Source organism: Eucalyptus grandis, chromosome 8 (assembly GCF_016545825.1).
Source record: "Eucalyptus grandis isolate ANBG69807.140 chromosome 8, ASM1654582v1, whole genome shotgun sequence".
Classification (NCBI taxonomy): Eukaryota; Viridiplantae; Streptophyta; class Magnoliopsida; order Myrtales; family Myrtaceae; genus Eucalyptus; species Eucalyptus grandis.
Genome location: NC_052619.1, coordinates 10078979 through 10091737, shown reverse-complemented (window position 1 = coordinate 10091737; position 12759 = coordinate 10078979). Strand labels below are relative to the sequence as shown.

The 12759-nt window shown below is 41.1% G+C and overlaps 1 protein-coding gene across 1 annotated transcript; it reads right to left on the bottom strand.

Moving 5' to 3' along the window:
- Positions 1-4635: 4635 nt before the first annotated feature.
- On the bottom strand, positions 4636-7120 carry LOC104456391 (methylecgonone reductase). The gene is made up of 4 exons (XM_010071167.3): positions 6736-7120; positions 6227-6470; positions 5949-6128; positions 4636-5003 (listed from the first exon to the last, which is right to left on the bottom strand). The coding sequence occupies exons 1-4, from the start codon at positions 7050-7052 to the stop codon at positions 4776-4778; spliced, it is 969 nt and encodes a 322-aa protein (XP_010069469.2). The 5' UTR covers positions 7053-7120; the 3' UTR covers positions 4636-4775.
- Between the last annotated feature and the right edge of the window lie 5639 nt (positions 7121-12759).

Genomic DNA, 12759 nt, shown 5'->3' with positions numbered 1-12759 from the left:
AACTGGGTCTGAATTTGAATTCCTAACTGCTCGTTATATAATGGATCCCGAGATCGTTGTCTTTGGATTTACAATGAACTGTTAGAGTTGTTCTGGCTAGCAAACTATTACAAATTATAACATGCGTTCTACCCCAAACATCTTCCACACAACTTATGAGCAACAAAGAACAAACAAATATGAGTTTCAAAATGACAGAGAGAGAACACTCACAAGAAGAGGTAAGCGTAGAGGTCAGCGGTGGCGAGGGCGAGTGGCGGTGGTCGAGGGCGAGCGGCGGTGGTCGAGGGCGAGGGCAAGCGGAGAGCTACAAAGCGCGTCGCTTGGGGAAAGCTTGGAGCTAAGCGAGGGTGCTGCGGGTCGCGAGCCGGGCACGACGAAGGCAGTTGCGGCATCGTGGGCTTCGGCATCGTGGGCGGCGGCGGGGGCTTTGGGGCACGGCTAAGGGAGAGCAGCGGCGTCGCGGGCTTCGGGCACGTCGAAGGAGAGCAGCGGCGATGCGGGCTGCGGGGGCACGTCGAAGGCAGCAACGGGCGGAGCAGAGCGTTGCGGGCTGCGAGGCGAGGCGCGGCGGGGATGCTACTTGGTGGCGCGAGCGAGGGCGAAGAGAGAACAGAGGGCGAGTGTCGTGAGACAGTGAGACCGAGTGTTGTGAGAGTAATTTGGGGCATGGCGAAGGCGAGCAGGCGGCGGTCGCGGCTCAACCCACGGCCAAGGGGGAAGAGCTCGGTTCAAAGCGGAGGTGGTGACGGTTCGAGCAACGACGGCCCGGACGGCCGAGCGAGTGGCGGCAAGAGGTGGTGACGGTGGCTTGGGGACAGCGGCGGTGCCTCACGGCAGCGCGGACGGCGAGACGGCTCGTCGGACGAGCAATGGGTGGTGGGGGTTCGGTGGCCAAGAGATGGTGGTGAGTAGGGTGTGGGCGGCGGTGTGGTGGTGGGTGAAGCAAGAATGGTGAGAGGAAGGAAGAAGAAGAAGAAGAAGAAGGGGGGGTTTCGGCCGAGAGAGGGGGAAAGAGGAGAGAGAGAGAGAGAGAGAGAGAGAGAGAGAGAGAGAGAGAGAGAGAGAAAAGAAAAAAAGTTGGAGGATAGGGAAGTGACGCGAGGAGGAAAAAGGGGAGAAAAGATGGAGAGAGAAAAAGAAAGGGAAAGGGGGGAAGATTGAAAAAAAGGGGGGAAATGACGTGGAGGGCATTAGGTTTTTTTTTTTTTTTTTTTACCTTGGCCGGTTCCGGTTCCCATAGGAACCGGAACTGAACCGGGAATCGCCGGTTTCGGAAAAGAGAACCGGAACAGAACCGGCCCCTTAGAACCGGAACCGGAGTGGAACCTCCGGTTCGGTTCTCCGGTTCCTGTTCTACCCGGGAACCATGCTCACCCCTAATAACACCAATAGCTTTTTCTTATCGATTATATCTTCCGTGTCACCGTTACTTGCAATAATAACGGTGACTGTTAGTTAAGCATTTCCCTTTGGCGAAAAAGAAGAAGTAGAAGCTAAGGGCCTCTTTGGCAACATGCCAAACAAAGGCTCGATTCTCGATTTTTTGTTTTAGAATTAGTTTGGGATGAGAATCGCGTTTGGTAAAATTTTTGTTCCCGAGAATAGATTGGGAAGAGAATTGAGAATAATAATAATAATATATATATATATATATATATATATATATATAATTTCTTCGTCCGAGAATAAAAAAAAAGAATCAAAACAAAGGAAATTCTCATTTTTCCCTTCTGTCATCCCGCGATTGCCGTCCGCCACCGTCCGTTGCTTGGAGGCTCGCCAGCCAAGGCGAGATCCAACAGCTCGCGGAGGCAAGCCCAGCCATCGGCGAGGCTCGCCCTTGCCAGATCCGGGTAAGGCCCACTGCCACCGGCGAGGCTCGCCGACGAGGGCCGACCTCGCCGAGGGCCGGTGACGCCGCGGTGACCGTCACCGGCCCTCGCTAGCCGGTCGCCGGTCCGGCGACCGGCCACATGAAGAAGAAGAAGAATAGGAAAAAAGAAAAGAAAAAAGGAAAAAAATAAAAAATTATTTAAAAATTATTTAAAAATCAAAAGAAATTAATTTAGGACAAAATCAATTAGCATGATATCAAACGCAATTCTATTCCAGAATAAAATTTTTGGACAATTACCAAACTCATTTTTTACTCGGGAATCGCTTCTGAACAAATAAAAATAATCATTTCTAGTCGAATTACTCAAATTCTAAACGTAATCATTACCAAACGTGCCCTAAGTTACCCAGGGTTTTATGTCTGGCCAAAGCCATACTCTGTGCTTTTCCATGTAAGCAACAAGGAGCTAATGCTAGACGGAATGGTCCTTGGTTGTCTGCGATTCTGCGATTTTAGCTGAAACGTAAGCAATTGGAAATAACATATTAATCTTTCTGCCAATTTCTCCTTTTCAATTTCGATGAGTGCATCTTCAAAAATCTGAAGAGGAGGGGGAGTTCTTTTGAGGCAAAATTAAATTGGGAGAGCTCGTTTGGCTGCTTTGCACGGTTATCATCTCGATAGTCGATGCCAATTACTTGGATGTCTTACCTATTCAAACTCACTTTTTTTTTTTGGGTCAGTATACTCACATTTATTGTGGCTCAATTTAAGGTGTCAAAGATTCAAGACCACTAAACAGGCGGACTCTTGGACTCCTAATGTTCCATGAACAATGTTCATGTGTATAGGATTTTCTCCGGTGAGCCTTTTTGTGTCTCGATAAGTCATTGCTTCGTGTTTTGAAACAATTTCTTTTTTAACATTTTCAGATGCTTTAAGTATCGCATTGGTGGGAGTTTTTACCAAATAAATGAGCTGACTCCAAGGGATAACTTGCCTCACAGGACTATAGTAGTTACCTTGAGAATTTTCCTTTTACAGTACAGTATATCTGAGCCTTCGGCACATATTCACTTGTACTTTCAATTCTCCATATTGAATTATCTTCTTCTTTTGTTTCGCTATCCATCCTTAATTTACTATTTCCCAAACCTAAGATAAGAGAAGAGATTGTGACGATGAAAACATAAGGTTGAGTTCCACCCTGGAAATAACAAATGAAAGTTCCATCCTAGAGCTCATCTTGTGGCCAGTAAGGGCCATCCTTGGAAATGAAATGTCAGCTGGATATCCTCTTTTATATGGGATTTGAAGTTTGATCTTATCTGAAACCTCCTGTCTCTGTCTCCATTTTGAAATTTGCTTACATTTTCCCTTTGTTAAACCCTTCACTATCGCACTTCCCTTATTCACATATCAATGTATGTATTATTTATATAAAATCTAGAGATACAGAAAAATAAATCATGTGGTTAATGAGATGAGTTGAGTGTATTAGTGAATTAGGATATCTCTATTTTCATGGGCTTTCAAATGACCAAATTTTGTCTTTTTATGTACGTGAGGAGACGGTAACATAGAGATTGGAAGATGCTCTGCGATGAAAAGTTTGGTCTTATTTGGAGGGTGTAGTCATGCCGACAAAAAATGAAACATGAGGATAAGAAACAACGAGGAAAGAAAGGAAAAAGCAAAGTTGAAAGAGCCCTTCTAGTATTTGGAAGTTGAAAAAGGAAAAACCAGTTCTTTAAGTTGTTTTGAAGTATTTGAAAATAAGTAGAACTTCAATTTTCCGAAATTGAATAATAATTGCCATCGATAATCTCAAGCATGAGACGAAGCGCTCTGATTAGAGGTCGCAAACGGGTTGGCCAGATGGCTACAAAAAGAGCAAAAGGTACTGTGGATAGGAAAATAAAATGAAGAAAAGAAGAAGCATTATGCTTAAGTCTCAGTGGGAAAATTGCACCACCGGCGAGTGACATTGCTGGTGGCATCGCTTGATTTGTTTATCTGCGAACCGCTTCATTTACATAAAAGTGTTAGAAAAGTCCTACACTTATTACATTGACGTTAATTTAATCATAAATCTTTTAAGGGTCCTAATTTAATCCTAAATCTTTTGATTTGGTGTTAATTCAGTTATTCTGGCTAATTTTGGTCGGATATTACCGATGTAGATGCTTGGCAGACTTATATGATATCGTTGGTGTTGACGTGGATAATTTTTAATAATATCTTAATAATTTTTGATTTTGTATATTTTTTTATTTTATTTTATTTTATTTTCTTTCATTTCTTCTTCCTTTTGTTGATGACATGCCATTGGCCATGGCGCGCTAGCCCTCGCTTGGCCTCGCTAGATTTGTCCTAGGCAGGCTAGCCCTTGTTGCAGCTCAGCCTCACCATGGCTAGGGGAGGCCAGCCTGCTCCATCACTAACCACTGGCAAAAAATTAGTTGGGAGGATTGAATTATTAAAAAATTGTTCATGTTAGCCTTTGTGGTGCCATGTAAGTAGACTGGCATCATCTACTCAAAATTAGCCGAGAGGACTGAATTGACACTAGGCAAAAAGTTTCAGACTAAATTGACACTGGGTCAAAATGTTTAGAGCCAAATTTGCATAATTAAAAGGTTTATGATTAAATTGGCATAAATGCAATATGTTTAAAATTTTTGTGATACTTTTTCCCCTTGCCTACATACGTACTTTCAATTCTCCAAATTTGATTTTTCCCTCCCCTTCATAATAACCATTTTCGCAAACAAAGGGTAAGAGAAGAGATTATGATAGCGTAAATACAATGTTCGATTCAGACATACTGCAACACGGAATGAATGAAAGTAGCAGTTGATCATCATTCTCAAGAGAGATCATTATAGAATTACACTAGATAGTCGTACATAAATTATAAACTCGTGATCCAAGTTCAAGGATCACCATCCCATAACTCATCTAACGACTTGTAAGGCCCATCTTCGGAAACATATCTATCGCCAGCAAATCCTCTTTTCTGTGGGATATGAAGCTTGATCTTGTCCAAGTCCTCTCGACTAAGTCCCCAATCGAAGATTTGCAGGTTCTCTTTCATTCTCTTTTTATTGAAACTCTTGACTATCACGCTTGCCCCTTGCTCATATATCCACCTTAGTGCAATCTATGATATATACATAATATTAGAGACACAGAAGATAGAATCAGGTGATGTACGAGTTTACTTGATTATTATTCACGGATTGAGATTTCTATATTTAGGTGGGCCACTTCGTCAAAACAAAATGATGATTAAAGTTTTTATTCTTTAGTGCAGTAATATAGAGAGAGATGCTTCATATCGACAGCATCGGACATATATCTAGATAGGGAATTGTCACACCAACAAAATCGATGTACTTTAATAACCAACCAAAGTCGACGAACAACAACCACGGCCAATGCTCTTAATTAACACAAGATTTGCTCTATTTATGACTGCTTTCGGATCGCACTCAAATAGTTAGGTCCAAAAATACGTAAGAGCACCGACACACTTATCTAGAATCACAAGACGAATTGCATCGTGTGGCTGATGAAGAAGCTGTACACAAAACGTTTCATCTCTTCACGGTTTTGACTAGCCACGCACGTGAACTTTTAATCCTTAGCGAGACTCAATTGACAAGGACGTGTACGGAGGAAAATTGTACACATTGCCTTGTCATGTGATAAGGAAATGCAATTTCTTCCCCTATTTACTCATATAATTGGAGGAGGAAATTTCTAAAGTAAAAGCGTCTTTTCAAATGACACGATATTCTTGGCTTTTTCCAATTTAGGTTACCTTGTCACGAGTCGTATCCAAATTTGTTTAGTTATGATTTATGGTAGGTTTTAAATGAACAGTTAAGATATATATTTTTTTGGGATTTGATTACTATAATATTTTAAAGGCAGTATTTTCATTTGAAGTTATGGAAATCAACTCGCAAGGGTTCGATATGAGTGGTTCAGGGCTTGGTTTAGACGCAACAGATCTCGTGCTCAAATTTTAGTGCCTTCTACTTAAAAAAAGGGGTCGAATTCACGCCTACTTCTCTATAACTAGAGTCTTACCGAACTTTACCTGAGCCACCGTCTTTCCTCTGGCGATGGCGATCTCCTTAAGCACAGGACTCTCCATGACCGCCAATGAACCCCAAGAAGCTCCATTCGCGCCCAGTGGAGACCACGCACTCACATGGATCCCCTTCTCTCTACAGTACGCCCTCAGCTTCTCTTGTTGCCATCCCACATTCATCTCCACCTAAACATGACGAACCCCCAAGGTAAAAGAAAAGCAAATCTTGATTTGATATCTCATTCGACTTAAGATCGAACTTGAATAATTGAATTCTCTTTTACTTGGTTAACAGCAGGAGGGATTGTGGCGTGCAACAGGAGTTGAGAGAGCTTCTTGGTGCCAAAGTTGCTGACTCCAATGGACTTGGCCAAACCCAGCTTGGCGCACTCCTCCATGGCCTCCCATGTCCCATTAATGTCGAATGGAAGCATTTTGCCTTTGAAATCGTCCCACACCCCCGTTTCTTCCTTCACTCTTAATGGGAAGTGGATTAGATACAGGTCCACGTACTCTAACCCTAACCTCCTGTGCAAATCAATAATCCATCAGGTGCCAAAAGAAAAAGAAAGGAAACATGAACACAGCATAAGTAAAACCCAGGAAAGAGCGGAAAAATGGTATAGAGGAAAGATTGGAAAAAAACTAATGCATGGTGTCAACTTTTATATGGAAGAAATTCTAGTAGGGTCTTTAAAATTAGTTGGTGACTTAGCAATTATAAGAACTGTGAATGGTGTCATGCAGAAAAGTAAATAGGAGGAGATCAGAAGGCAAATTATCAGGTATTTACTGGAGAGACTTCTTGAGAGCTGGAAGAACAAGACTCGGATGAGCGTCGGTGCACCAGAGCTTGGTCGTAATGAACATGTCGCCCCGGCTCTTGATGAGCCCACGTTCGAGGGCCTCAGCCACGGCCTGCCCGAGCGCCTCTTCAGAGCCGTAGCATGCCGCCGTGTCGAAGTGGCGGTACCCAACTTCGATTGCCTCAAGGAATATGGATGTCAGTGCGTCGAGCGGCGGCAGAGGGCTCGCCACCGCTCCCATCCCAATCAGCGGCATCCTCTCGCCCGTGCTCAGCACCGCTTCTGGGACCACGACGTCGCCCATTGGTGTTTTGCGTTCTGCGTGAGCGAGAGAGAAAGAGAGAGAGAGAGAGAGAGAGAGGGTGGAAATCTAGTGATGGAAGATGAAGAAGTTTGACGGTTCTAGGAAATGGAATGCTTATTTTTATAACGGGCGGAAAGAAGATGAAATCAAGCATAATGAAGTAGAAAGTCTTCTCAACAAGTAAATTACTGTGAACAAGAAAAAGTTAGAGAAAATTACACAAATAGTCCATGAACTTTCATTTGTTCAATGTAGCCCTTGGACTTTTGGTACATGTTCAACTTAGTCCTTGAATTATATTGAAATATTTAATTTATTTTTCTATTAATTCAAGTTCAAGAATAATATTGAACATTTTCATGAAGTTCTGAGATTAAGTTGAACATGTATTAAAAATCCAAAGATCACATTAAACAAATTAAAAGTTCAAGGACCACATTGCACATTAGGTTAAAGTCCATAGATCACATTGAACAAATTAAAAGTTCAAGATTCACATTGTACATTAAATCGAAGTTTAAGAATAATTTGTGTCATTATTCTTATTAATTATCACGAACACCCGAACATGGAGAGCATCTTGTTATGCAAGACAGAATCTTTGCATAACATACACAACCAAAAGGGTCGCTCACACCTATAGCAACTAAGAGATAATCTTAGAAGGAAGATAGAAATTTCAAAATTAGTTTAAGCGACCTAAAAGATTGACATTAGACATCGAACGTGGTAGATTTGTCTAAATGTTTCCTCATAGTCCATCATGTTGGGGCACAAAAATAGAGGTGGACCCATTTTGCACCTATATTTTTTACAAATGGGTCGAATGTGGGTTATGAAGTTGTAATGGCCATGACCCACATTCGACCCATTTTAAGTTCAGTTATATATGGGTCGAAAATGGGTCACATGTTCTGACCTATTTTCAACCCATTTTTAAACCTAAAAAAACATGAAAATCCCCAGCGACACAGCCCTTCGACCTTCATCCTTTGCCGCTCACCTCTGAGCTACCTGTTGACACCTAAATTTTGGCAACTCGATTAGTCATCTAAAAAAAAAAATAGTTAATTGCATAGCATATAATTTTAGGTACATTTATTTTAATTTGCATTTACATTGGGCTGGTGATGGATGGATTTGAATTGGTAGTTCTGAACTTTAATTTAATGAGTTGGATTAAGCCCACAGAGAGAGCAAATTAGCCCGAGTCGTTATAGAGAATTGACGGTGGATTTTTCAGTATTTTCGAGGAGATAACGCGAGCTCATTTTTGTGAGATTCGGAAACTGGAAAAATTCGATTACAGTCAAGGAAGTTTGGCAATGTTGGATCAATCTTTGGTGAGTTATTAAAAATAATAAAATCAATGGATGATCTAATGGGAAAAAGGATTTCTTGAGAATCGTGTGAATGTAAACTTGCGGACAAGGACATTAGAAAAAGGCAAGAAAGGATTAGCTGATGGGAAGAAATGTTTAAAAAATATTCTTCAATGAGGACACATGGATCCGCAATGCATACAAGGGAAAGAAAAAAAGAACAAAACCTCACAAAAGAAGGAAGTCGGCAGGCGGTTTTCTTTAGTATATTCATATTTCCTGTTTTGAAGTGCAGAGTCGGACGCTATAAAAGCAAGCTCACGATAGACAAAAAGGGGGGCTTCACGATTGAAAACACGGCCAGAATGTAGAGGACCACAGGAGAGAGAGCAGAGATTTCGTCTTTTAATGGTCAAGGCTGGTCACTTTCAACAGCCGTGCCCAAATTCCCGTACCAGCAACATCACTGTCCATTGTATGTTTTTTCTCGACGCTGATTCACGAGAACTTGCTCAGCGAATGCCCAGTAACGCCGACGTCCAGCGAGCAACGTTCAGCAGTCCCGGCGGCACTTCGACGCTTCACATCTGTCCCCAGCGGCTGCTCATGCTTGTGCGCCAATTGCAACAATTTCTCAGCCCATCAAAGAACTCAGTAATCCCGGCGCATTCCCGTCCAGCACCGGCTTCATCTCCAACCCCGCCGACTCAGCGGCCTTTCCTGATAATCAACCGCAAGCCTTCAAGATCCCGGTTGACTTTTGCAGCAAATCTCTATCTTCCTGAAGTCCACCAGCGAAGAGGGAGGGAGCCACATGGGAGCCAAAAAAATAAATATATATAGAAGGATTTTTCTCTTCTTCTTTGCAGGTCACTCACGCTCCACCTTGTCTCGTTGACCAATAAAATTTAGCAAGCTCGGTTTCAGCGAAGCACCATCCTCTGTAGCGATTCGTGTCGTCGTCCCGAGCTGACGACAGTGCTGCTGATTCCCGAGGCTGCTTGCTGCTGCACCGTTCGTGAACTCGCAACGCCGGCGCTCGCCGCCTCGACGTGACGAAACGCATTTGCAGGTCGCTCTCCCCGACGTGAGCCTAGCCCACTCCTTGCCTAGCCGCTGTCAGGCATTGGTTTTTTTTCAAAAAATCTTGCCACATCGGTGGAGTCCCCTGCGACAATTTTGTAGCGGTTCAGGCCTACTGCCGTGACGTTGCCGTTTCTCTGTCGAAGAGTCGATTGCAATCCTGAGCCGATTGCGCAGAGTCCAAATTTTGGAATTCAATATCGGATTAGGTAAATTTTTTTATCTAATTTCCCTATTTAAAATATCTTGATCCACATGATCGAAGTTTAGTAGCATTTAGAATTAGAGATTAAAATTAAAAAAAAATATCAAATCAATCAATTTAGGTTGCTAGTTTTTTTAACTTAGGTTGCATGTTTAATTATTTGACAATTTTTAATTTCGAAATTAATATAAAAACACAAAAAAAATAAAAATAGAATTAGGGCATTCTTTGCATGTCATTGCATTTTAGGGTAAAATTTCATATAGTTTAATTCTAGATAATAGTTTTTTTTTTAATTTATTATAAGTTTAGATAATTTTTTAGATAGATTGCATTTTAGTTAGGGATTTCTAAGTTAGGATAACATTCTAGTTTAAATTAGGATTTGGCTTAATCTCATTCCTAATACAAATTAGATGATATTTTAATTTAGATAGATAATTTTCGCATTTTTTTTTTTTCAGGGAAAATACCAAAAATGCCTTAGAATAGATTGATTCCATTTTTAGTATAGATTATATCTTATTATGTCATATAGTTAGGTCATATTGTCATGTCATATCTTTTTATGTTAGATTAGTAGCATGTATTGCATGATTCTCATTAAATAAGTGAAAAAAAGAGAGGAAATTGCGTGTTAATTAGAAATTATATTTAGAACTGTTGATGTGAATTCTGATCTAACACTGCAGATGCTTTCGTTGCTATGAAGTAAGTCTTGCTATTTATTCATTGCTTTATCTGGGTTTTAAATTGGTGGTTTGCAAACCCGCATGATCACCTCACATGTTAGGGAAATAGTTTAAAATCAATTCAAACTACTTGCCAAACATTTTTCAAAATAAAAGAGAAATGTACCAAAAGGGCGTTAGAGAAATCTAGCGTAATCAAGTCCTCGAATTCACAATCTCTGGTTCGTAGGAGTAAAGTCAATCTCCCTTTACTTTACTTGGGTTTCTAATTGACCCATCAAAAAATAGATTAGTGGTGACTCTTAATTAAAAATCAATGGCATGTTAAGAACTTGAACTTAAGTCACGAATTGGTATGAGCTTGGAAGAGCCGTGCTATGTTTAGGCTTAGTAATTAATTAGCTAAATCCTAGGTGGTTCACACTTGAAATTTACGTCGTGACACCGCCTCCGCCACTCGTCGCCGCGGCTTGCCTCTGCCGCTCCCTCGAAGGTCGCCGACGATTGGCGAGGCTCGAGCTCGCCAACATCGGGCGGGGCTCGATCTTGCTAGATTTGGTGAGGCTGAGGCCTCGCCCGACACTAGCGAGGCTCGGCCTCGCCAACAACTAGCGAGGCTCGAGACTTACCGGTGTTGGGCGGGGCCTCGGCCTCGCCAGATCCGGCGAGATCGAGCCTCGCCAAATTTGACAAGGCTTGGCCTCGCCGACGACGGTGAGGCTCGAGCTCAAGCCTCGCCACGCGACAAGGCGAGATGGCCTCACCGACGCTAGTGAGCTCAAGCCTCACTAGATCCGGCATGGCTCGGCCTCGCCGACGAATGGCGAGGCTCAAGACCACCGGATCTAGCAAGACTCGAGCTCGCCGGAGTCGGGCGGGCCTTGGCCTCATCGGATTGGCGAGATTGAGCCTTGCCCGACGCCGGTGAGATCAATCTCGCCTATGGCCGGCCGCCGCCGGCCACGATGACGACGGCGACCGGCCGAAGAAGAAGAAGAAAAAAAATGAGAAAAGAGAAAAATAAAAAATAATTATTAAAAATTAAAAATGATATTTTTAAAAATAAAAATTACAAAAATTATATTTTTAAAATAAAAATAATTAATTTTTTTATTTTAAAACAAAATTAAAAAATTAAAAAATTAAAAAAATTTTAAAAATTAAAAAATCGATTTTTAAAAAATATTTTAAAAAGAATTATAAAAATTAACCATTAAATTTGTATTACATAAAAATTGTTAAAAAATATGTATTGCATAAAAATTGTTAAAAAACTTGTATTGCATAAAAATATTTTAACAATAAGTATGTTTTAGTAATACAGGTCGGGTTGGGAATAAGTCAGGTATTGGTTGAGTCGAGTATGGGTCATTAAATTTACACTACAAAAATATAAGTCAAAACGGGTTAAATATGTCAAATATGGGTCGACTCATTTTCGATCCGACCCATATCCGATCTGACCCATCCATTTGCCACCCCTACACAAAAGAAGGGGAAAATGGTTTGAGACATGACCGCTTATCTTGGCAATTGCCAAGTGCGGTCCCCTATACGTCAAATCCAGATTTTAGTCCTTGAACTATCACGAGGTAATTATATAATGCCCCCATAGGCAATCCAAATGTAATCTAGACAAAGAGCTTCAATTGCAAGGTCACAAGACTGTGATAGCTACCTTGAGAACTTTCCTTTTGTAGTATGATATATTTGCACCTTTGGCATGTATTCACTTGTACTTTGAATACCATGTTGACACTAGCAATGTCTCATAGGATGATTGACATCAACGTTAATGATTTCCTATCAAAATTGATTAAATGAACTCAATTGGCAAAATGTGAAAGCATTTAGGACTCAATTAATATAAATTAAGGGTTTATGATTGATTTGGAAAATGAACAATAGGTTTAGAACTTTTTGGACAATTTTCCTTAGCGAGAACCCAAGGTTAAGTTCATATAGGTTTTGCACCATGGATATAACATGAAAGTTCCAATTATGGATCATCATCAATTGCAAGGACCATTAGAGAGTGTGTGTGTCTGATCTACTTTAAGGATCACCACCCCAGAGCTCATCCAGTGCCCATTAGGCCCATCCTTGGAATTAAATTACCAATTGGATATCCTTTTCTTTGTGGGATTTGAAGCTTAATCTTAACCAATATCTTTTGGCTATGTCCCCATTCTATGAGTTGTAGGTTCTCTTTCTTCTCTCTTTGTCAAAGCTCTTCATTATCACATTTTCCTTATACACATACCGCTGTATGTATTTATTAAATAAAATTTAGAAATATAGAAAAATAAATCATGTGGTATATTTAATGAATTAGGATATATCTATTTTCACGGGCTTTCAAATGACCAAATTCTTTGCCTCTTTAATGTTTGCGAGGAGACGGT

Coding starts and splice junctions, on each gene's coding strand:
- LOC104456391 (XM_010071167.3), bottom strand. CDS start 7,052: ATGGGCGACGTCGTGGTCCCAGAAGCGGTGCTGAGCACGGGCGAGAGG. Junction 6,129..6,226: donor TCCCTCCTGCTGTTAACCAA/GTAAAAGAGAAT, acceptor CGTCATGTTTAG/GTGGAGATGAATGTGGGATG. Junction 5,004..5,948: donor GAGGAAAGACGGTGGCTCAG/GTAAAGTTCGGT, acceptor TATATATCATAG/ATTGCACTAAGGTGGATATA.